Here is a 23897-nt window from a genome sequence, read left to right as displayed (position 1 = left end):
GGCCCGACCTCTTGTCAGAGGCCATAACATCTCTTGTCAGAGGCCGTAAGCCAACACTCCCATAGGGAGACAGTAGTCAATGAGAAGAAGCACTGCATTTGATCCTTATAGGTAAATTGTATTTATATTGTCATCATACCAAAGATTACCGATATATTAATATTGACAACCATAATTCCCAGCTCATCTTAGTTAAAGATAAAATAGGCCTAATAATATACTTTTTTCACCTTTCCTATTTGAAGATGGGCCTCTGAAATGTAGGCCTCATATTCCTTGACTCATATTTTTCTTCGTGCATGCATAGGCCACCTACTTACCTCGCAAAGTCTTTGTCACCATTCTCGCGCCATGCGTTTGTACTTTCCCCTCCAGGAGCAGCAGTTTTGCACGCTCTGCCGACTGTCCAATCAGAAACTGGTAAAGTCTCGTTGCTCTGTCTCCATACCCGGCTCTTTCTCATAACAGGTGAGGTTGCATAATTTCCCTTTCAAAATACAGGTGATCAGGTCATCATATGTAGACCATTTCCATTTTCGATAATACAATTGATAAACGTATTTTTTTTCTGGTTTATGAAGTTGACTTCTTGACAGACATGGTATCTCATTCTATGATGGTTTAGCATACAGAGTAGCCTAGTAGTTCAGGGCAACTTTGGAGCACTTGCCACTTTGATACCGCTCTCTTTACTTGCCATCGTTCTTTAGACCCTTTGGATACGTTTGTGTATGCGTGTGTTGTGTGCTTGTTACAAAATGCACAAATGCACTGACAGATAGCAATACAGTCAAGCATTTCGAAATATATATGTTTTATATTGAATAACTAAATTGACCTTGAATAACACATTTTGACCTGTTTCCTAACGAGGCACAGCACCTCACATATTGTAGCTGCAACAGCTGGAGAGAAACCACGCCTCTCTAAAATCGTCTTCCAATCAGATTATCTCATTTACTGTTGCCACTCAATTTACAGCCATTCCCCACCCAGAAAGGATCTTGGTAAATTAGCATGTGGCCAATGATGTTAAGTATGCAAATATTTGACATTTTCCTATGCACTTGCATTGTTCTTGGGATATTATCTGTGGACACCGGTTGTTGTCTCATTTCCAACAGCGATAAACAGAGTAGCTACTGTGTCACAACTTCACTAGCACTAACAGTGACATATCAGCAAGCAATATTATTGTCTCGATTTTGATTTCATGGGCAAAATGACATTTGAGGAACTAAGTGGGGATTATTCTGCAGAAAGGTAAACTACTTTAAAGCGCTTTCGTCAATGCCAGTGCAACTTCCAAATGGCTCTCTTTTCACTTGAACTTGGCAAGCAATGCAATGCATTAACATTTCAAAAATAATGCTGAAAACTTCAGTGTATTGTTATTCAGATATTTAACTTCTGTAATGTTGTCTAAGTCATTTGACAACGTTGCTATGACTTGGTTAGTTGGCTTTGTTGAAGTATTTGCAGTATTCGAATATGTAACGCCAGCTTTTCTGTTGAGCTCACGAGACGCGTTCCGGCCAGCCAATCTGCAGTTAGCCTAACACTGTAACGCCGGTGTCAGGTAATTTTAGGGAAACACTTTTGACCTGAACTTAAAACTTCAGTGTAATTGACTATATTTGTACTCATCATACAATTAGGAGTTTTGTCAATTATGGAGTGACATGCACCGAAAAACAAACGCGGTGTCAGAGTTTGAACTTGCAAATCAGTCAGTTGGCCTCGCAGCTAGGTCAAGGTACATAACTACCTACGCTAGCTAGCTAGCTAACGTTAATCCTAGTAAGTACACGATAGCCAGCTCCTGCGCTTGGCAGTAACGTTCGTCTGCCAGGTCAGATAGACGAGCCCTGGCATACCCTCCTTTTCAATAAGTTGAGCTTTGCCCATGCATATGTGAAAGTTGATGTGAGTTTGATGTTCGTTTTAATAATACACTATTTTCTCTGTTTTAGGATGGATACAGTGGCAAAAGCATTGGAAGAGGTTCTCTCATTGGCATTACCCCAAGGATGCATTACAGTAGGGGTCTATGAAGCAGCAAAATCATTGAATGTGTAAGTAGGCTACACTTTAAAACCAATGAGAGTTCAAAGTTCCAATGATGTAGTTTTTGTCTATGCATGCTTGTTTAGAATGCATTTCATGTTCTGTTACTGTGTTACTAACCACATATCTGTTACTTTCATCATTAGAGATCCAGATAATGTGGTTCTGTGCATCCTGGCAACAGATGACGAGGATGTAAAGGACGTGGCCCTTCAGATCCACTTCACCCTGATCCAGGCATTCTGCTGTGAGAATGACATCAGCATCCTGCGAGTTAACAACACCAGGCGTCTGGCAGAGATCCTCGGCGGAGGGACACAGGGGGGAGAGCCCATGGATCTGCACTGTGTCCTGGTCACTGTAAGTATCTATTTCCATTTTAGTCACCTTATATTCACTCAAAAATCATAACTTTCAAACACAAACAGGTGCTAAAAATTGTTCAAAAGTTATTTTATTTTACTGGGGCACATGAGACACTCTCTCTGGACATGCCAGAACATTCCCACACCCACTAATTACTCACTCCTTGTGTCCTGTAACCGAACAACTCAGTCTTGCTACTAATGACTTCTGTGGAATTTTCATTGAGGGAAATAGCTTGAATTGCTCATCGTCTTGAAACTCCCAGGTGTTTATCTATTTTATTGCAGGCCATAAAATCAGGCATTAGGATGCTTTTGCAACTATTGACTCTCTCTCTTTTTCTCTTGTATTTGCAGAGCCCACACTCCTCCTCCTGGAAAGACCCAGCCCTGAGCAAAGTGAACCGCTTCTGCAGGGAGAGCCGGTGCATGGACCAGTGGGTACCCATCATTAACCTCCCTGAGCGATGAAGGGTCCCACCAACAGCAAGACCTGTGAAGGACTCTCTCTGTACGGGAGTAGAGTGATCCCTGATGGACACACTACCCTGGGAAAATTCCTGGTGGAGGAAAAAGAAGACAAACAACCACAAAATAAAGCATTTTGAGAAGAAAAAAAGAAGATCAGATCCAGCCATCTAGATGGGATACAAAAGGGGGTGGATTTCCACTGGGTCTGGTGGAGTTGAACTATCAGCTATGGCAGTCAGGGCGAGATGACGAGGCACTTTTTATGTTCAGTCACAAGACCGAAACCGACGTCTGTGCTTTTTAACGGAAGATGGACACACTGTACAGAAAGATAAAATCATGTATGGCAGAGCACTTCACCTTGTGGGGACTTAAAAGATTGAGAGAAACTAAAAGATGAGCTCTTTTGTAGCCACTGTTGTTAAGACAACCAAGGCCTCTCTTTTTGCCGAAACAGAGCACTTGTAGAAACACTGGACTTGTTGTATTTTTGTATTCACAATGTTGATGTTGTCTTTACTATTGTTATATAATTATTTAAAAAGGGAAGGGCTAAATATCCAATGAACTGTGAAGATACTATGCATTCAGTCAGTGTTTCCATTGCCAACAGTTTTTTACACAAGTGAATAGTTCTTTTTTTACAGTTAAGTTATTTCTTATGATATTTAAATGTATTTATGTTTACAATTTTTATACCATTATCTCTCTGCAATTGTCTGTAAAGACACAGGTATATTATTGTTGTCAATAAAAAGTATTTTTGGAGCCAGAACTTGATGGTCCTCATTTTTTTTCTTCATTTCTGGAAATGTAACCAAGCTAGTTGAGCTTTGACCCCTCTGACAGTTGTATAGGGAATCACGTGTGGATCATGGAGGTCACACTGGCCTCTATGGACTCTGTGACATCCTCATCCCTGGGTGACAATAGCCCCCCTCCACTCCACGCTTTGTTCTGCTTGGGTCAGCAAGGCCGAGCTCATTCATCCGAACGGTTTTCACCCGTCCTGAGTTCAGCCCATGATTGAGCTGAGTGCCCTTTCTGCATACCTCTTTGAATGCATTACGTCTGCCTGCCGCCTCACTAGGAAAAGTACTGCACGCACATTTGCAGCACATTTGACAATCCGGGTTTCTGCTCGGTACAAATGCTTTGATTTTTCACTTGCATGCAAAACTAGCTATTGAATTAGACAATAGTGAGTGCTCAGGTGAATAAAGGTAGAATGGAAAAAGGAACAAAGTTCACGGCTTCAACTAATAGTGTATGGCCAGTGGGGACATATTACATACAATGCAACATATTACAAAACCTCTGCTGGGGTAGGTAGTAGTGTAAACTCATGCAAAAGCAAGGCTTTTTGAGCCGGTTCGTCTTTCACAGGGAAGGTGTGTTAGAGGACACATGACTGGAAGTCTTTGTAAAGCTTTGTAAGGGAGAATGCAGTGGGTGCAGATTGTGTAAACCACCCACTCCTTCCTCCACTTGCTATTGAGTGACATGCTCACATGTGACGCTGGCGTCGAGTGTGGATGATGTCAGAGCTCATGTAAGGCAGGCTTACCCCCGTTTCATTATGATCACGAGAAGAGCTTGTCACCTTTGCAGAACAAAACCCAGTTTCTTTCCACATGAGAAGGATAATTTGCTGTTGTGTGTTCATTGTAATTGGCTTTAAGAACCTTTTGGAATACTGTTAAAAAATATTTTAAAAACTCAAGATATTTCCATAGCTCAATGATTTTTTAATATTTTTTATATCGTTTTATTTTTGTAGCACAAACTAAAAAGACGTTGTTTTAAATGGATTCTATTATATTTTTATTAATAATATTGTATATTATATAGTAATAACACCGGATTGGGTAGACCTTCCCGACCGCACTGTGTTGAAGGTTACCATGATGTAACTTAGGTTTGTGACCGACCGGTGGGGACCGGTGGAGAATTCTAACACTGATGTCATGTGGTATTGTGTTGGTGTAGGGGAAAGGTTATTTTTTTATTATAGATAATTAGGGTAGGGTTGATGTAAGTGTTATGTTGGTACTGGAGGAGTTCAAGCAAGGGATTTGACAATCCCCAGGCTTTAGTATCTACCCAACCTGCTCCTTGGGTACCCCTGTGCATTCAGGTTATCACAATCAACACACATTTTAGAAGGTTGTATAAGGCAATAAAGACTCAGGTGATGACAGATTTCATATTAATCAGACTCATATTTTCCACTCAAAGTATCTGGGGGGGAGGTCTTGAGACAATGTTTTACATCTACAGGACACTCAACGTGTTACACTTACTCAACAGAGAACACTACTAATACAATAATAACAGTGTAGATCTCTATAGGAAAATAACAAACCAAACACAAAAGTTGAATAACTTGTGTAACAACAGTGTTATAATACCATGAGGGTGCACTGGTTGGTAGTAGCCAGTAGATTAGATGCCATGGTTGGCACGGTCCACTGCACTGCTGAATAGGTGAGTGAGTGGCTCGGTCTAACCGAGGTGGCTGTGCGGGGGGGGGGGGGGGGGGGGGACTGCCAACAGTGCAGAGATTGGATCGACACTGCCCCACCCCTCCCCGCATCCCCCACATCAGCACATTCCAACACACTGACACTGTAACTGCCAAGCTTTCACAGAGGGAGGCCCGCGGTCAGTCGGCCTGCCAGGCCTAAGCAATGTGCACACCAGGGTCGCCCTGGAACACAATGATATTGTGCTCACCAGGATTACACTGTGTGCTTTATGGCTGATATGTCTACTTTAGAGCTGATATCAATACACTGCTACTGTGCAGCCAGGCTTGTGCACGACACTGTGCCATAAGGCTTCCACTGTGAGGTGGTAAAACTGTGCCTAGCTTTCCCAGCTTCAAGAGGGAACCATAGCTAAGATGTCTCTTTTGGTTACGATCCACCATTTTCCTCATAGTGGAAAAATACATGTTTACCCACCAGCTGCCCAAAGATAAGGACAGAAAATCAAGGGCAACAAGCTTCAGGCTATGCTGACAAATCCCCAAAATAGCTCCTCCTCTCTCGGAGAGCGGAAACAAGGGTTTCGTTACATTCTATGTTTAGCTCTCTCCTGTTCACTGGGCCCAGATGGCCATGGGCCAAGGCCTATTCTATTCTCTTCATGGTAAGGTATAAATACATGTCCGCTAGAACCCACGTAATGGGAGGAAGCAAGGCTAGGCCATAGATAACTTGCAGTAGCTCTCTTTAGGCCACATGACTGGAGCTGAGCCAAACTGCTGAGTGGGTGGGAGTCCTATGGATGAGCTTGGTCTTCATCCCCTTTTAATTTGAAAGTTATTCCCTTCTGATCTGAGTGACATTGGATGCTACATTTAAATATTACGCTTTCTGAGATTCATTGTTAGATTATCTTAGCGTAATGGGCACAATGTACTCTTGCACATGAGGTGGTACAAATCGTCAGACTCATAATGAAAAAATACTTCCCTGAGGGAAGCTAGCATGTTATGCGAGAAAGCAACAAAGAGGCAGACAAAACTAGGTGCAATGATAAAACCATGTTTAATAACAGTAGGAGCGACTGTACTACGGCAGAGAGAGAACAAAGCCACACACAGATGTCTTTAATCCACCAGATTCACAAGGGTCACGTAAGAGTCTCCCAAAAGGTACATTAAGGCCATTTCTGGTATGCTGGTTGAATCAGAATTATCTGGTGATGGCACACAAATTAACGGTAGCCTGATTTAGCGTACTAAGTTTGTGGCAATAAAACCCATTGTTAGAGAGAAACATAGTCGAGATACAATTGTCATAGCTGAAGAATTCGGAATGGATTACTGGGTTTCCTTGTCTCTGATTTCAAGACCTTTATGACTAATGAAGTACCTTTTAGAGGAGGGAGGCTAACACCAACAATACAAACAGTAGCACCAGGTAAGTACAATCAGACATGTTTTTGTTTCTCTTTTACTAGTGACAAGGCGTAAGACATAACGATGGCACGATTCAGTTAGAAATCACTGCAATCCAGCACAGAAAGATTAATTGTTCCCAAAAGATAATTGTACTTTCCAGCCCGTAGGGGCTAACCACACAGATACAGCTGGTTCGTTTCATCTAGATTTGTCACAGGGGGGACATGTTCCCAACAGCTGAAAGACAGGGCATACAGCACATTCTATTCTTTACTGTTCAACAGGACACTTATCTCTGGACTTTGGGGTCAGCCTTGAATACATGATATAGTGCACATGGTTGTTAATTACAACCCACACGCCCAGCTGATGCATCTTCTATGGTCTCTCCCAACGGAATACTTGTACCTCTTCAAAATACCAAACTAGACATTAATTATATGATCTCTATCATAAATAATACGTAAGGCGACTTGGCTCACAGTGTTAGGTTATGTAACACCTGGTTTAAATGGCTGGGAGGAGTGCTGTATACTAAGGTTGTCTAGGTGAATGACCTGCCTCAGCAACACATTGCAGTTTCCTATCCGACAATTGGCATTGAGTTGACATATGCTCTGCACTAACCAAACACTTCTGCTCTTTACATTAATAGAAGGCTCTGATGAGGTCTACTTCCTCCATTGGTCACTGACAACCCAGGTGACTCCCTGCTAAACCAGGAAGTTATTAATAAACAGCATGAGTCAATGGGGAGAAGATAATACAGTCAAATGTCCCAACCCTGACTCCAAAGCCTAAAATACATTATATACGGTCATTGTAACACACATGACAGCAGATACGATTGAAGACAAATAACAGACTTGTTAAAGTGATGGATGGATACCATGGCTAAATCCACTGAGCTAAATCAGACAGACACTAACAGTCAATGTCCCAATGTACACTGCCGTTCAAAAGTTTGGGGTCACTTAGAAATAGCCTTGTTTTTGAAAGAAAAGGCATTTTTCTGTCCATTACAATAACATCAAATTGATCAGAAATACAGTGTTGACATTGTTAATGTTGTAAATTACTATTGTGGCTGGAAACGGCTGATTTTTAAAGGAATATCTACAGTTGAAGTTGGAAGTTTACATACACTTAGGTTGGAGTCGTTACAACTCGTTTTTCAACCACTCCACAAATTTCTTGTTAACAAACTATAGTTTGGCAAGTCGGTTAGGACATCTACTTTGTGCACGACACAAGTCGTTTTTCCAACAATTGTTTACAGACAGATTATTTCACTTATAATTCACTGTATCACAATTCCAGTGGGTCAGAAGTTTACATACACTAAGTTGACTGTGCCTTTAAACAGCTTGGAAAATTCCAGAAAATTATGTCATGGCTTTAGAAGCTTCTGATAGGCTAATTGACAAAATATGAGTCAATTGGAGATGTACCTGTGGATGTATTTCAAGGACTACCTTCAAACCCAGTGCCTCTTTGCTTGACATCATGGGAAAATCTAAAGAAATCAGCCAAAACCTCAGAAAAAAATTTGTAGACCTCCACAAGTCTGGTTCATTCTTGGGAGCAATTTCCAAATCGCCTGAAGGTACCACGTTCATCTGTACAAACAATAGTAAGCAAGTATAAACACCATGTTGTGCACCGGGGCCTCCCACTCCTCTTTCTAGAGCTAGTTTGTTCTGTTCTGTGAAGGGAGTAGTACACAGCGTTGTTCGAGATCTTCAGTTTCCTGGCAATTTCTCGTATGGAATAGCCTTAATTTATCAGAACAAGAATAGACTGACGAGTTTCAGAAGAAAGTTCTTTGTTTCTGGCCATTTTGAGCCTGGAATCGAACCCACAAATGCTGATGCTCCAGATACTGAACTAGTCTAAAGAATGCCAGTTTATTTGCTTCTTTAATCAAAACAACAGTTTTTAGCTGTGCTAACCTAATTGCAAAAGGGTTTTCTAATGATCAATTAGCATTTTAAAATGATCAACTTGGATTAACTAACACAACGTGCCATTGCAACACAGGACTGATGGTTGCTGATAGTGGGCCTCTGTACGCTAATGTAGATATTCCATAAAAAATCTGCCATTTCCAGTTACAATGGTCATTTACAAGATTAACAATGTCTCCACTGTATTTCAGATCAATTTGATGTTATTTTAATGGACCATTTCTAAGTGACCCCAAACTTTTGAATGGTAATGTATATTCTAACTGTTTACTGTATGTTATGTATGTAACTATGGCAAGTTCAAATTGAGTGATAAAATACAGCATTTTCATTAAAGGGTAATGTTACAGGCTTTAAGGCAAGATTGATGGATGAGTAGTGGTTTTAGATCCCAATTCTCCCCGAAAAATAAAATACAGGCAACATTAAGAAGCAAACAGATAAATAAAAAGGCTTCACTACAATATAGTGCAGGGCTTTTTGTCCTTGAAGGGGTTCTCTGAGGCAGGTATGCCCATGAGCAGAGGGTCGTACTTGGCGTGTTCGCCACAGTAGTGCATGAGGTCCGCAGAGGCTTTGGATACCTACAGGACAGAGAGACATGAGAGTGTGAATGTGTGGGTTTCTGCCGACACAGGAGTCTCACACATACACACCCATCCCACAAGCACGCGTAGACAGACACTCACTGACAACAGATCATCCTTAGCTGCAAGTTGGTGTCCATTTAGGGAGACATTTAGGTAAGGACCAGAAAATGTACTTTGTTGTTACTCAACACTGCTACTCAGTCTAACTTTCAGCATACCATACCTTTATCCTCTCAATACTGGCCTCTATCCTCAGCTGTTGTACTGTCCTCCTGGCTTGGGCTATGTTGTTAGAGCTTGGCATCTTCGATGACATCTTGGCCTCCACTCCACTATATGCATTAAGTATAACAAAAGTGCCTCATAGAATAGAACGTATAATGAAAAAACACAAATATAAGTACAGCAAATATATAGACAAATTGGACAACACTTACCTAGTCAAAGACTTGAAATCCAACCTTATTGAGTCTTGGGAAAAAAATCTGCAAAAAGAAAAGAAAAATGGATTAAGGGCTCTTTTCAATCTGTATGGCTGAAACATAACAGATTGCGCGATAGGAATGTAAAGGTAATTTTCCAATTGAACCAACGTATGCAGCATTTACCCTGAACGCTGGAACGTGGCCTTTAAATTTCAATTGGGCTTTAGTGCTGGACTTCTGCTATATGGACTGAATAGGGCCCTAAATCAACCTGCAATCATTTCATTAAAAGCATGACCACTCTCTTTAAAGCAAGCATTGGGACAAAACATTTCCCCTCTCCATCTTGCCCCAGACATACATCCTACAAATCGGACGGTAAAGACCAGCACATCTTTGACACACGAGAAGCAATTATGACACTTTGCCAGCCACTTGAAAAATCACCGTACGGTACGGTAGAGCACGTCATAACAAAGCAATCATATGTCGGCAAAGGGACCATAACAGTAAACAAATAATAGAACGAAAGAGCACAGTGAGATGGTGGCTTTTGTGGAGGAGGGTTACTGTTGTGTCAACAAAGCGTGATGTCAATCAGTTCTCCATTATGTCTTTGCATGATATAACCATGTTTGAGTGGTAGGAGAGACATTAACGAGGCACTGCAGCTGATTGCAACAAGGCTAAACATGAGGGTTAACGGCTTCTGCTCACACACTTTCTCTTCTTAGGCTTTTCCCATAAATAACATCACAAGGGCTTCCTCATTGTGCACAGAGACACACGACGCCAGAGTCGGTAGTACACACACACACACACAAAGCCGAGAGCAGCTGCCCCAAAGTAAGGTGGTGGAAACTGCCAAACTGAGCAAAATATATTTTTGCTCAGTTTGGCACCCTTTACATAAGAGAAGGTAGTTTAAGTGCACCAAAGTAGAGCAGCGGATCTAAAGTAGAGAGTATAGTCCTGAGTGGTCATGAACAGTGGGGTGAAGTTCACAGTTGGTTTGGAGGAGACATTCTCTCTGAGCTATAATTCCACTTCCAGATAATCATTTACAGGGACGATGGGAACATGCCTGGACACATCCTCTACTCGGCTTCCTGGGATCTCTGGTTTCGGTGTCTTTTTCCCTCCCCTCCCTCCCTCCCTCCCTCCCTCCCACACACACACACTTTATCTTTTACTGCCAGAGACAGGAAACCTTTCGGCAGAATATATTGTGTAATAAACAGAAACATCACATGTGCAATAAAGAGGCCCACATAAATGGAGCACTACCTCCATTGAAAAAAGGTCTGCCTCATTCCAAGTGCTCTATAAGTTGAGACCGTTGGTGTTACTCAAATCCTCAACTAAGCCAATCAGCATCCAACGTTAACAGTCCTATAGTGTGTTCCTATTCCAAACACACTGTTGAGGAATTACCGCAGACTGAAATGTAAGAACTAAACGTCTGCAATCAGTGCAGTCTTCAGAATGTCATAGGAGAGTTTGTAAAGAAATGCATAGAATAAGTAAAGGATTTGAATGCAAGTACACACAACGTAACAATCAAAATACAAAAGTGTGCACAGGGCCAGAGCTGGGAGTCAAGCTCTCCTGTTCCTCCATTGGTTAGAGTGATTGGGTTGTTTTGTTTGACCCCTGTGCCCAACAGGATGTGGTCCCTTCTGAGGGCTTTGATGCTACAACAGGAGTCCACTGTATCTCTCTTAGTGTCCAGGAAGGAGGGAGGACTCTTGTTTCCTGGCCTGACTGATTAAAGCATGACGCTCCGGAGCAAAAAAAGCTCATTGGAAAAAGCGGGAGACAATAAGGATAGAACTTCAAAGCTTTGTTGCTGCAATAAATATGTCAGATACTTTCAATGACTTTCTTGGTGTAGCTTTCCGTGTACAATACAACCAATGTAAAAAAAAAAAGTCAGTGCCACAAGTTCAATCTCTGCCAACCCCGCATGCCAGTGAAGATAAATCAATCTGAAACCAACAAAAAAAACTATGCAGTTTTGTTTCTTATTAACTCTTCCGGAGACTCTTTTGGCCGAGAGTTCTGAGGGGTAAAAACTCCCTTTTCCCACCTAATGTTTTTTGCTGGGTCATTTCCTGGCGTTTAACTGACATAATGACCCAAGCTAACAGAGTTGAACAGTCAATGACCAGAGGAGAAAAGTATGTTGTATCCTCCTCGGACAAAAGCGTGATACCATATTTTTTGACATATTCTGGTAATAAATTACTAGCTATTCCTTGTAAAAATCAATTACTCCAGCATCCTTGGTCTCCTTAGAAACCACGATGAGAGACTCATTGTGTAATATTCAGAGCAGGGCAAATACTGCCACAATGAAAAGAGCAACCTGTTCACAGTCAACAAGTTAAAGAACACCGTTAGGGTATCACTGGCGAAAGTAAAGACCCCTCCTGGAAGCAGTAAACAGCGACCAGATATTTATTTCCTGTTCTTGGAAAGAAGGAAATGTAGGCCAGAGCAGTTTAGCTAATTGTGTTCTGTTGTCCCTAAAGGAAGACAGTGCTTGCATTACCTAGGTCGAACAGGGTTCTGCTGATTCTGATAGAGCTGCAGTCAGTTGATGTTGGCTGTCACTTGGCAATATTTAAATTCAACCTGAAATTCGTAGAAGTTCACAGTGCATGCTTACAAAGAACAGAATATGGTATACAGGACCAGCTTACCAAATGACTGTGTAGCAGAGGTAAGCTGGTCTTGGATACTGAAGCCTCGTACAGCGATGGTACCTGAATTAACTGTCGCCCCCGAACCATAGAAACTCTTCTGTGGCTTCGAAAGACCAGTTCAACCAGCCTGTAGTGAAAGGGAGTTTTCAGACCTGCCCAAGTGAGTCAGGTTGGCAAGCCTCTAATCTGACGCCAACCAACACCACCACCATCCTAATTGACTTTGGGAGGGCACCCCCATCCCCCTGCAGTAACTCCAAGGCATGGGGCCACACAGGCTTCATCATACAGTAGTTCTACCGCCTAGGATCAGAGAGAGGACCACCCCATAACATAGCCCACCCCATCGTCCCCCCAACACCACCCTCCAGCCCTCATATGTAAACCTCAACAGGACCACCAACAGCACGGAATAGAGCAGGCCCACTATTCTACTGTACCTTACACACACACACACACACACACACACACACACTCACCCACACACACACACACACACTATTAATTAACATACATTCCAAGCACAATGCTTGGGAGTCCTTGTGAGTCACTAGAAAGAATAGAGTTTGCTCTGAATAGGCTCTGTAGCTCAGTTGATAGAGCATGTCACTTGCAACGCCACAATAGTGGGTTTGATTCCCGGGAACACCCATATGTAAAATGCATGCATGACTGTAAGTCCCTTTGGATAAAAGCATCTGCTAAATATGACAATATGTGTACAGCTTTGCCTGACGCCAGCACTTATAAACAAACATTTTTGCAGGAGTTTTTTAAAAATCATTTAACGTCATCATGATTATATCTATAGAAGGCTATGGCTTATTGAAATGTATTCATTTAAGTTGTCTATAGACATCGTGTGAGGCTATGGGCGTCTGCCAAACAAGTGGTGACGCCAAAGTTTCCTCTTTTGCATGGAAACAGTGTAATGGCGCGATATTTGGAGTCTAGACAGAAGTCTGTCTCTTTGAACTTTTTTTTTTAGTTCAAAGCCCTGGGCTGCGAGCCAAAATCAGTCTCTCCCTCACACACACAGGGTGTTTTTCAATATGCATATTACCGTGCTCCGAACACGCACATTGGAGCACAGGAGGGTCGGAGTATGAGTCCAAATCAAACTATCCGAAACGGAGCACCTATCCTGCTGTGTAAATTCTCCTAAACTGCTACAAAAAGTCAAATCTGACAAAAGCTGTATCCCATCTAGTCAAAACCCATTGTTTTTGCTTAAGCTAAATAAAATAAACTCTCACAGCTCATATGTTGCCTTACTACAATATTTGATACGTTAATAAATATATACTGTGTTAATTTTGGCATGTTTACCTGCCTACAATTCTCTTACTATGGGCTTGTGCATAGATCAAGTCAGTAGGGCTAACTATAGCCATGAAGAATTGACAGTTAGTCACCTAGCTTGATAACATTAGTTTTAGGTGATTTTTTTGCTGTTAAACTAGCTGGCTAGCTAGATTATTACGATTCACATATATTAGGTTGTCGTTGGTGATGAAATATCACTTCCTTACATTATAAAACACTTTTTTTTTTACATTACATTTTTGTAATTTAGCCGACGCTCTTATCCAGAGCGACCTAGTGCATTCATCTGAAGATAGCTAAGTGGGACAACCACATACCACAGTCATAGTAAGTACACATTTTCTCAATAAAGTAGATATCAGCAAAGTCAGAGCAAGTAAGGGGAGTCTTCAAAGTTATTCCTGCAGGTCGCAAAAAGCAACATTTGCATGACGAGCTGAATTCAATCTAAAAAGCTTTGAAGATAAAAAGCTTGCGGTACGCTCAATGCTCCGTTGACATTTCACAGAGACACACTTGTTTTTGTTAGAAGTCTTTGAGAAGAAGGATGACGAGTTGAACGGGAATACGAGCCTGTTAGGTAGTTCATTCTCGCACAGCATCCAGCCTAGCTGATGCGATGCTGTGCAATTTTCCTTATTTTTTTACCACTTTTTTTCTCTGGCCTCCATTGATTTAGTCACACAAATTTTGGCCATCATACAAGGGTAAAACTCCAATAACTTTTGAACAGATTATGATAGAGACATGAGGTTCATTTTCTTAGAGGATTATCTACACATGGCAAACGTATGTGGACACCCCTTCAAATGAGTGGATTTGGCTATTTCAGCCACACCCGTTGCTGACAGGTGTATAACGTCGAGCACACAGTCATGCAATCGACAGACAAACATTGGCAGTAGATAGGGCTGTGGCGGTCATGAAATGTTGTCAGCCTGTGATTGTCAAGCAAATAACTGTTAATTGACAGTAAAATGTGGTCTATTTCAGAAGAACAGAATAGCATACTCTGAGTTGTCCTTATGTTAGGCCCTGATCTGGCTATACCATATGGCTATGGGCTACACTAGTTCATTTAGCAGACAAGATTTGGCATTATTTCATATTATTTTATAGTATGAAGAATACAATTGAACGTACCTGAGTAAAATGAACATAGCTGAGTAAAATACAAATTATATTTCCTCCAAATTATTTGAGTGAGTGTGCACATGTGGCTATTCCGTGTTGAGTGTTTAACAAAGAAACAGGTACTCCTATATGCTGAATTGATTTAGTTATTTATGTAACTTTAGTTGTGATACAAACATTGGGCTATATGTTTAAATTAATAATATATTGTAAGGCTGCATGATGGGACTATAATGATGATTTGAAAAAGTTGCATGAACGGCGTGATCTCTGCTTTGTTATTTTGCACAGGCTGTACACGATTCATCAGTATCTCATTCACAATTTGACAAGCACTTGATAATGCATCGCATTTCCCAGCAGCATCCCCTTTGTGTGGCCGTAACGCCCCCTAAATAAATACATGCCTTTTGCGGCCAGCGGCCGTTGTGCCCTTGGCCTGAATATAATTAGAATTCCCTTCTCCGGCTGCGTGCTACGAAGCCCCTCTCACTCACATGACTATCCATCATGTGATCGGGTCTTTCTCACAGGCTGCAAGTGAAGACAGACACATCAGGGATGCAACTGCAAGCTTCCTTATCCTATTCCAAGGCGCATGAAGCTATTGGAAGAACAGTCCGCATTCACTTTTCGTCAACCAACAAGATGAGTAGGCCTAACAAACAGCAAAAACACTAGCCTATGTCCACCTACTATCCCCCATAATACAAAGGTTGACCTATTCTATTCTGTGCAACAACAAAAAAATATTCCAAGCATAGTCTGGGACAGTTGTGGGTATAACCGCGAATGTTCCATTAGCAGGACAACACCCTTCTCAAAAGTGACCGCAAATGTGATTATGCATGTAATGCTTTTATTATAAAAGGTGCATTTATATGGTGAAAATTATCTTCCCCAAACTTGGAACTCACTCGGTGCGGATTAATGTGCTTCATTTTGCGAAGTTATTTGGCCACTTTAGTTGTGATACAAACCTTATCAAATACAAATAGGCCTATGGGCTAGGCTACATGAGTTGTGCGACTATGATTTTTTTTTTTTTGATTTAATCGTCTTGGCATATAAAAAATTATATACAGTACCAGTCAAAAGTTTAGACACATAAAATCAAGGGTTTTTCTTTATTTTTACTATTTCCTACACTGTAGAATAATAGCGAAGACATCAAAACTATGAAATAACACATATTGAGTCATGTAGTAACCAAAAAAGTGTTTTTAGATTCTTCAAAGTAGCAACCATTTGCCTTGATGACAGCTTTGCACACTCTTGGTATTCTCTCAACCAGCTTCATGAGGAATGCTGTCTTGAAAGAGTTCCCACATATGCTGAGCAATTGTTGGCTGCTTTTCCTTCACTCCGCGGTTGAACCCATCCCAAACCATGTCAATTGGTTGAGGTCAGGTGATTGTGGAGGCCAGGTCATATGATGCAGCACTCCATCACTCTCGTTCTTGGTCAAATAGCCCTTACACAGCCTGGAGGTGTGTTTTGGGTCATTGTCCTGTTGAAAAACAAACGATAGACCCACTAAGCGTAAACCAGATGGGATGGCTTATCGCTGCAGAATGCTGTGGTAGCCATGCTGGTTAAGTGTGCCTTGAATTCTAAATAAATCACAGACAGTGTCACCAGCAAAGAACCCCCACACATCACACCACCTCCCCCAAGCTTCATGGTGGGAACCATACATGCGGAGATCAGCTATTCACCTACTCTGCGTCTCACAAAGACACGGCAGTTGGAACCAAAAATCGCAAATTTGGACTCATCAGACCTAAGGACAAATTGCCACCAGTCGAATGTCCATTGCCCGTGTTTCTTGGCCCAAGCAAGTTTCCTCTTCTTATTGGTGTCCTTTAGTAGTGGTTTCTTTCCAGCAATTCAACCATGGAAGGCCTGATTCACAAAGTCTCCTCTGAACAGTTGATGTTGAGATGTCTGTTACTTGAACTCTGCGAGGTGCAATCTGAGGTGCAGTTAATTACTGATTTCTGAGGCTGGTAACTCTAATGAACTTATGCTCTGCAGCAGAGGTAACTCTGGGTCTTCCTTTCCTGTGGCGGTCCTCATGAGAGCCAGTGTCATCATAGCTCTTGATGGTTTTTGCGACTGCATTTGAAAGTCCAACTGCACTTTTTACAGATTGACTGCACAATTTTACAGATTGACTGACCTTCATGTCTTAAAGTAATGATGGACTGTCATTTCTCTTTGCTTATTTGAGCTGTTCTTGCCATAGTATGGACTTGGTCTTTTACCAAATAGGGCTATCTTCTGTATACCACCCCTACCTTGTCACAACACAACTGATTGGCTCAAACACATTGAGGTAAGAAATTCCACAAATTCACTTTTAACAAGGCACACTTAAGAGAATGCCAAGAGTGTGCAAAGCTGTCATCAAGGCAAAGGGTGAGAAACACCTTCAGTTTCACTCCACAGATGTAAGATCTGAATTTGACCCCCCTGTTGCAGGAGAACTTTCCTGCAATGCAGGACATTTAAAACAGGTACTGTACTTGAGGTTTAAAAGTGCCTCTGCCTTTCCTATTTGAAATTTCAAACTTGATTTTCCCTTACTAAAAATGTATCAACCCCTACAAAAAAATGGTTAATTAATGCTAATCCACATAATAATTCACATTTTCTGTTGCTGCAGTGTTGTTTTCCTGCTGTAGCAAGTTTGTCTCAAATTAAGATCAAATTAAGATTTGTTGCAGGAGTTCCCTTGTCTGCAGGGGAAAAGCTCAAAGTAGCTGTTCACACCAGTCGAGCCGTGCTCTTTTGCCAGTATGAGCATTTTCCAGCTGAGTCTGTGAATAAAATAAAATAGTTTTCTCCTACAACACCATCATTGTGGTTCATAGAAGAGCAGCCCCGCTGGCAATCACTTGTTTACAGTAAACACTTCGTTGTGTTCACTTCGTTACCCAGTTTACCGAACACCATAGAAGACCATTGGTTTTGCTGAGTAAAGTAGGATCGTTTTACGAGTCGATGAGAGAGAGAAACAGAAAAGCTGCTGATGGTAGGAGCTTGTGTTTGTTGAAGTGTGAGAAACATCGAGGCACTGAGGAGCTAGAGAGGATGACATCATTCCATTCCCACCAGAAAAACTGCTCAGAGTTGTTCAGCCTTTAGCTTGCCAAGCAACTGTTGTCATGCACACTGGTTGGGACTGCAACTGGTCCAGTCTTTCTGTTGGATACCTTTTGTCACCTAGGCCAATCGAATAGCTCGGACAACTCGAACAGTAGTCGGTGGATGTTAAAAAGAGAAAGATTAGATCATGCAGACAACTCACAAGGTTCCAGTGTTTGGAAGAATGTAGTGCAGTGAGAGTTCAGTAACTTCATAAACCTAGTGGTTATTTGAGCTGCACCATTAGTACATAAGTAGGTTCACAGAGAAAAAGCTGCAGGGGTGAGACATTGGTGACGTCCGTTCTGGGGTAAAAGATGAGGAAAAAGTGCACCACCCCAAAGAAGAGGGCATGGTTCCAGAGATAACTTAGCTTGGGTGACCCCACCCAGTCTGGTATTAGCATTGGTGGCAAATGAGAGTCAAAAGTAATCATTAAGTAAAGGGCCTGTGTTCTTGGTACAGCCACCCCCAAGACCGTGTTAGCCTGCTGACCTTAAGTCCTGATATTATCTCTGGAAGCCACCATAACACACCACAAGTATTCAGGTCTCAGACCAGGTGGCTCGTCATGCAAAGCTATGCCAGTGAACTACCTCCACCGACTACGGAAGATTACTTGATATATTTCTGTTTCACACACACACACACACACACACACACACAAAAGACACTTGTCCAGTACTGTACTCATATAGTCATTCCCTTGTCCACACATACCTCCAGACATACATGCACACAGGCGCTCTTTATTAAAAAACGGTCCTGTTGCTTTTAGAGGTTTCACCCAATGCTCAGCAAGCTCTGGTCCAACAGCACAACACAGCTCTGTCTAGACAGCTGCCTCTAGACTGAACTCATTTCAGAAGAGTCGACAAATCCCAAATTCCCATGTAATTGCTTTAGGCTCATTTCTGCCCCATGCACTCTTCAACCCATGTTGAGTCTTTACTGACAGAGTAGCCATAAAAGTGTCCTCTAGAGATAGAATGCCCGCCTCTGGGAAGAAATGTTATCCGGTTAGCTGGACTATTTCTGCATTCAACATCGCGGTCGTAGAATGTTTGGCATGGAAATGTCTCGTAGGCGAATAAATCAAATCAAATGTTCTTTTTTCACGTGCTGAACACAGTTTCTCAGTCGCGTACAAGCAATTTTTCGATCTGTGTGGAAACGTGTCTATAGCAGAACAGCGATGATCAAATGCTTAAATACATTTACAGAACTTCTGATGATTTTCTTGCCTAATTACCTGACTTGCATATCTTACAACAACTTTTGCAAAACTTTAAATACAAATGTCATCAGTGAATACAAAATTCACTGTTAAGTGTTTTGAATTGAATACGTTGTTTCCCTCAGAAGAGAAATGTGTGCAATTGTGTTCCCTGTTTCCGGCAATCAGTACTTTTAAGTAACTTTAGGTAACTCATAAGACACCATCCTCGATACTAACCATGTTTTCATCCACAGTTTTATGCCAGTTCAGTCATACTGACATTTTTTTTTTATCAGGACAGCTATGACGGAAACAGGAAGCTTCTGTATAATTGTACAAATGCCGACAGATAATTTGTTTGTTCGACATGGTGGGATCTTTTTATGTCGGTAAAATGTATAATGTGACCTCCCACTGGTGCAGTGGTCGAAGGCACTGCATCGCAGCGCTGAGGTGCCACTACAGCCTGGGGTTCGATCTCAGCAGGCTGTGCCTGGGAGACCCATAGGGCCCTGTTCGGGTTTGGCCGGGGGGGCTCTGGGAGCTCTAGCGTCTCCTTGTGGCGGGCCGGGCGCCTGCAAGCTGACTTCGGTCGTTAGTCGAACTTTGTTTCCTCTGACACATTGGTGCAGGCTGGCTTTCAGGTTAAGCGAGCAGTGTGTTAAGAAGCAGCGCAAAAATTGATATGTCACGCGATGATATGGTGTGTGGTCCTTCCACTACGACTCAGGAAATCATGCAGTTTATTAGGCTATAATTAAATAACTGACGATGAACTTCTCAGGGTGGTGAAAGTGAACGTTGATCTCGATGCTCCTTTCCAATAAATATTGAGAGTCTGATTCTGGTGACATAATGATCGATGCTTGACTGTCATTTGACAAATAAACATATTATCCATAATAATCTCATTATGAAGACTAGCCTACAGTTTGGTGGAAACACACCACTGGTGAGAAAATGTGCATCATTTATTTTCTTTACGCGTATTTAAGAATATTTGCACAGAAATATGTCACCAATTGGATGGAAACCTAGCCTTTATAGAGCTTTGTTTTGGTGTAGATTGAAGCCTATACATTCATATCAGTTGTTTTTCTCCATTGTATTCACCTTCCCTTATTTCTATTGTGGATTGTGTTTCTGTGCACCATTGGAAAGTCTTCAAAACAATGAGCAAACCAGCCTTTGTATTGAATACATGTCATTGGATTGTTATGATACTGAGGAAATAATCCTGCACACAATGTGCTTTAAAAATATATATTTCATTTGATGTGTATGAAATTGTTTGTAATTCCAAGTTTGATCAGCATGATCTACTGACTGCAAAGAAAATGTATCATCGACTGGGATTATTAAAAGCCAGACTTAACTTTTGTTTTGTCTGCTTGGACTCAAGAGAAAAGTAGGGTTGCATTAATCTTTTGGCAGGCAGTCGTGTTCTTTTGACAAATCTATTTGCAATTTTGACTGTAAAACATAATTATGATGAATGTATTTATGTTTTAGGAAGGCAACTACATTTAAAAAACACATGTACTGTTTGCAAACGGCCACAGAGCTCTGATCCTTGTGAACTCTGTTTATAAAATCTACAACTATGATCCCAAAAAATATACGCATTTGAGAAAATATAATGTTCTCGTATGCAATGACACCTACAACCCATGATTGAGAGCCCACTCTGGACATTTGCGGTGTTTGAAGAGTATATTCTACAAATAAAATGTCTAAAATGAGCATAATCAAAAAGAGTACTTTTGAGATATTTATCTTTTGCATGTTGAATAAATGAACATGTTTTTTTATTTCAGAATCTAGAATCATACTTCATAATTGAGAGAAAACTATAACGAGTATAATGACACCAAGATGTTATCTGCATCATGTATGGTTCACAGATCACATGGTCTTACAGGAGACATGTACATTATACTGTTGAAGTCAGAAGTTTACATACACTTAGGTTGGAGTAATTTAAACCCGTTTTTCAACAACTCCACAAATGTCTTGTTAACAAACTATAGTTTTAGCAAGTCTTTTAGGGCATCTACGTTGTGCATGACATAAGCAATTTTTCCAACAATTGTTAACAGACAGAATCTTTCACTTATAATTCAATGTATCACAATTCCAGTGGGTCAGAAGTTTACATACTGTGCCTTTAAACTGCTTGGAAAATTTCAGGAAATGTCATGGTTTTAGAAGCCTCTGATAGGCTAATTGACAGCATTTGAGTGAATTGGAGGTGTACCTGTGGATGTATTTCAAGGCCTACCTTTGCTTGACATCATGGGAAAATCTAAAGAAATCAGCCAAGATCTCCAAAAAAAATTATAATTGTAGACCTCCACAAGTCTGGTTCATCCTTGGGTGCAATTTCCAAACGCCTGACGGTAGCACGTTCATCTGTACGAACAATCGTATGCAAACATGAACACCATGGGACCACGCAGCCGTCATACCGCTCAGGAAGGAGACACGTTCTGCCTCCTAGAGATGAACGTACTTTGGTGCGAAAAGTGCAAATCAATCCCAGAACAACAGCAAAGGACCTTGTGAAGATGCTGGAGGAAACAGGTACAAAAGTATCTATATCCACAGTAAAACGAGTCCTATATCAACATAACCTGAAAAGCCGCTCAGCAAGGAAGCCACTGCTCCAAAACCGCCAAAAAAAGCCAGACTACGGTTTGCAACTGCACATGGGGACAAATATCGTACTTTTTGGAGAAATGTCCTCTGGTCAGATGAAACAAAAATAGAACTGTTTGGCCATAATGACCATCGTTATGATGAGGAAAAAGGGGGAGGCTTGCAAGCAGAAGAACACCCTCCCAACCGTCAAGCACAGGGGTGGCAGCATCATGTTGTGGGGGTGCTTTGCTGCAGGAGGGACTGGTGCACTTCACAAAATAGATGGCATCAAGAGGATGGAAAATTATGTGGATATATTGTAGCAACATCTCAAGACATCAGTCAGGAAGTTAAAGCTTTGTCGCAAATGGGTCTTCCAAATGGACAATGACCCCAAGCATACTTGGCGTAAGGACAACAAAGTCAAGGTATTGGAGTGGCCATCACAAATTCCTAACCTCAATCGTATAGAAGATTTGTGGGCAGAACTGAAAAAGCGTGTGCGAGCAAGGAGAACTACAAACCTGACTCAGTTACACCAGCTCTGTCAGGAGGAATGGGCCAAAATTCACCCAACTTATTGTGGGAAGCTTGTGGAAGGCTACCCGAAACGTTTGACCCAAGTTCAACAATTTAAAGGCAATGCTACCAAATACTAATTGAGTGTATGTAAACTTCTCACCCACTGGGAATGTGATGAAATAAATAAAAGCTGAATAAATCACTCTACTATTATTCTGACGTTTCACATTCTTAAAATAAAGTGGTGATCCTAACTGACATAAGAATTGTTACTAGGATTAAATGTCAGGAATTGTGAAAAACTGAGTTTAAATGTATTTGGCTAAGGTATATGTAAACTTCCGACTTCAACTGTAGTTCTACAAGGGGGCTACATTTTCCAATTTCAGCATTTTAAATGTCCTTCCACCCAATGAAGTTCCTATGTTAGAATTGCCAGAACAATCTGAGATACCAAAAATATTGGAATTGTGGAATCGCCAACTTATAATGTACTTTTATGGCTGTTGTGAATACCAATACATCGCGAAACAACTGCTCTCGATGTATCCCATCTTGATCAAGCAATCTTCTGTCTCTTACATTGGCCTGTTGGAAACTACATCTCCCTACTACATCGCACAGTACTGGCATGATCTGATTTATCTCAGGATAAACTGCAGCGCATGTGCGCATTGAGCTCACAGAAGAAAACGTAACGAAATGGAATTCAATTAGTTGTTAAAAAACAAAAAATAACTGACATACATGGTGAATTGCTCAGCACTACCCACTTATAAAAAATGTATCCTTGTTCACCCTTTACTTGATGTAGGCCTAAGCATCTTATAAATGCAAACAGTTCTGACCTTTCACCATTCCAGCCAGTGATTTCTTCAAGAAAGGAAGTGCATTGTTTAATATTTTAACAGGGCACTAGAGACCATACACACACTGTTGTCATGGTGTTCCACAAGAACTACATTTACGTGCAGAATCATTTTCCCCTGAGTGTGGAGAAGGGGACTTTATTAAGGCCATTGAATCATTGCACTAGAATTCTGCTTCAGTGTTGGGGGTAAACCTAATGGAATTTCCCCATTGAACCATGCACGGAATTGAGTTATAAATAGCTTGTGTCAACTGACAGTTTCTTCTCCATGACCTCAGTGAAGGGGAATGCAGGCACCTGCCCCACATCACAAGACCATAATCACAAGGAGGAAAGGACAGAATGTTTATTATATATCCTGATGCCTATTCACCTTACCCCTATACCTCAATTACTCCAGTATCCCTGCACATTGTAAATATGGTATTGGAACTGACTGACCCTGCATTCGGAAAGTATTCAGACCCCTTCACCTTTCCCACATTTTGTTATATTACAGCCTTATTCTCAAATTGTTTTAAAAAATAAAGTC

General features: G+C 41.3%; 2 protein-coding genes across 4 annotated transcripts in view; one reads left to right on the top strand and one right to left on the bottom strand.

The window, feature by feature from the left end:
• Window positions 1–1077: 1077 nt before the first annotated feature.
• gadd45aa (growth arrest and DNA-damage-inducible, alpha, a) lies at window positions 1078–3678 on the top strand. 2 transcript variants are annotated; one of them, XM_020467629.2, is made up of 4 exons: window positions 1078–1263; window positions 1974–2075; window positions 2214–2427; window positions 2790–3678. In XM_020467629.2, the coding sequence occupies exons 1-4, from the start codon at window positions 1214–1216 to the stop codon at window positions 2901–2903; spliced, it is 480 nt and encodes a 159-aa protein (XP_020323218.1). In that variant the 5' UTR covers window positions 1078–1213; the 3' UTR covers window positions 2904–3678. The 2 variants fall into 2 exon arrangements, with proteins under 2 accessions (XP_020323218.1, XP_031666732.1); XM_031810872.1 differs by lacking the exon at window positions 1078–1263 and adding an exon at window positions 1309–1579.
• A 5038-nt stretch (window positions 3679–8716) lies between these two features.
• The window catches only part of gng12a (guanine nucleotide binding protein (G protein), gamma 12a), a 53733-nt gene continuing 38552 nt past the window's right edge, over window positions 8717–23897 (bottom strand). Inside the window, exons 1-4 of one of the 2 annotated variants that reach the window (XM_031810661.1) lie at window positions 12501–12585; window positions 9808–9855; window positions 9594–9702; window positions 8944–9364 (exon numbers count right to left, since the gene is read on the bottom strand). In XM_031810661.1, the coding sequence (XP_031666521.1) occupies window positions 9239–9364; window positions 9594–9686 (219 nt within the window). In that variant the 5' untranslated portion in view covers window positions 9687–9702; window positions 9808–9855; window positions 12501–12585 and the 3' untranslated portion in view covers window positions 8944–9238. Of the gene's footprint in view, window positions 9365–9593; window positions 9703–9807; window positions 9856–12500; window positions 12586–23897 lie in introns of those variants that run through there. The other variant, XM_020467324.2, reaches the window with a different exon arrangement.

Source organism: Oncorhynchus kisutch, linkage group LG30, assembly GCF_002021735.2.
Source record: "Oncorhynchus kisutch isolate 150728-3 linkage group LG30, Okis_V2, whole genome shotgun sequence".
Classification (NCBI taxonomy): domain Eukaryota; kingdom Metazoa; phylum Chordata; class Actinopteri; order Salmoniformes; family Salmonidae; genus Oncorhynchus; species Oncorhynchus kisutch.
Note: the sequence above shows the minus strand (reverse complement) of the source record. Positions and strands in the feature narration are given on the sequence as shown.

Coding starts and splice junctions, on each gene's coding strand:
- gadd45aa (XM_020467629.2), top strand. CDS start 1,214: ATGGGCAAAATGACATTTGAGGAACTAAGTGGGGATTATTCTGCAGAA. Junction 1,264..1,973: donor GGGGATTATTCTGCAGAAAG/GTAAACTACTTT, acceptor TCTCTGTTTTAG/GATGGATACAGTGGCAAAAG. Junction 2,076..2,213: donor GCAGCAAAATCATTGAATGT/GTAAGTAGGCTA, acceptor TTTCATCATTAG/AGATCCAGATAATGTGGTTC.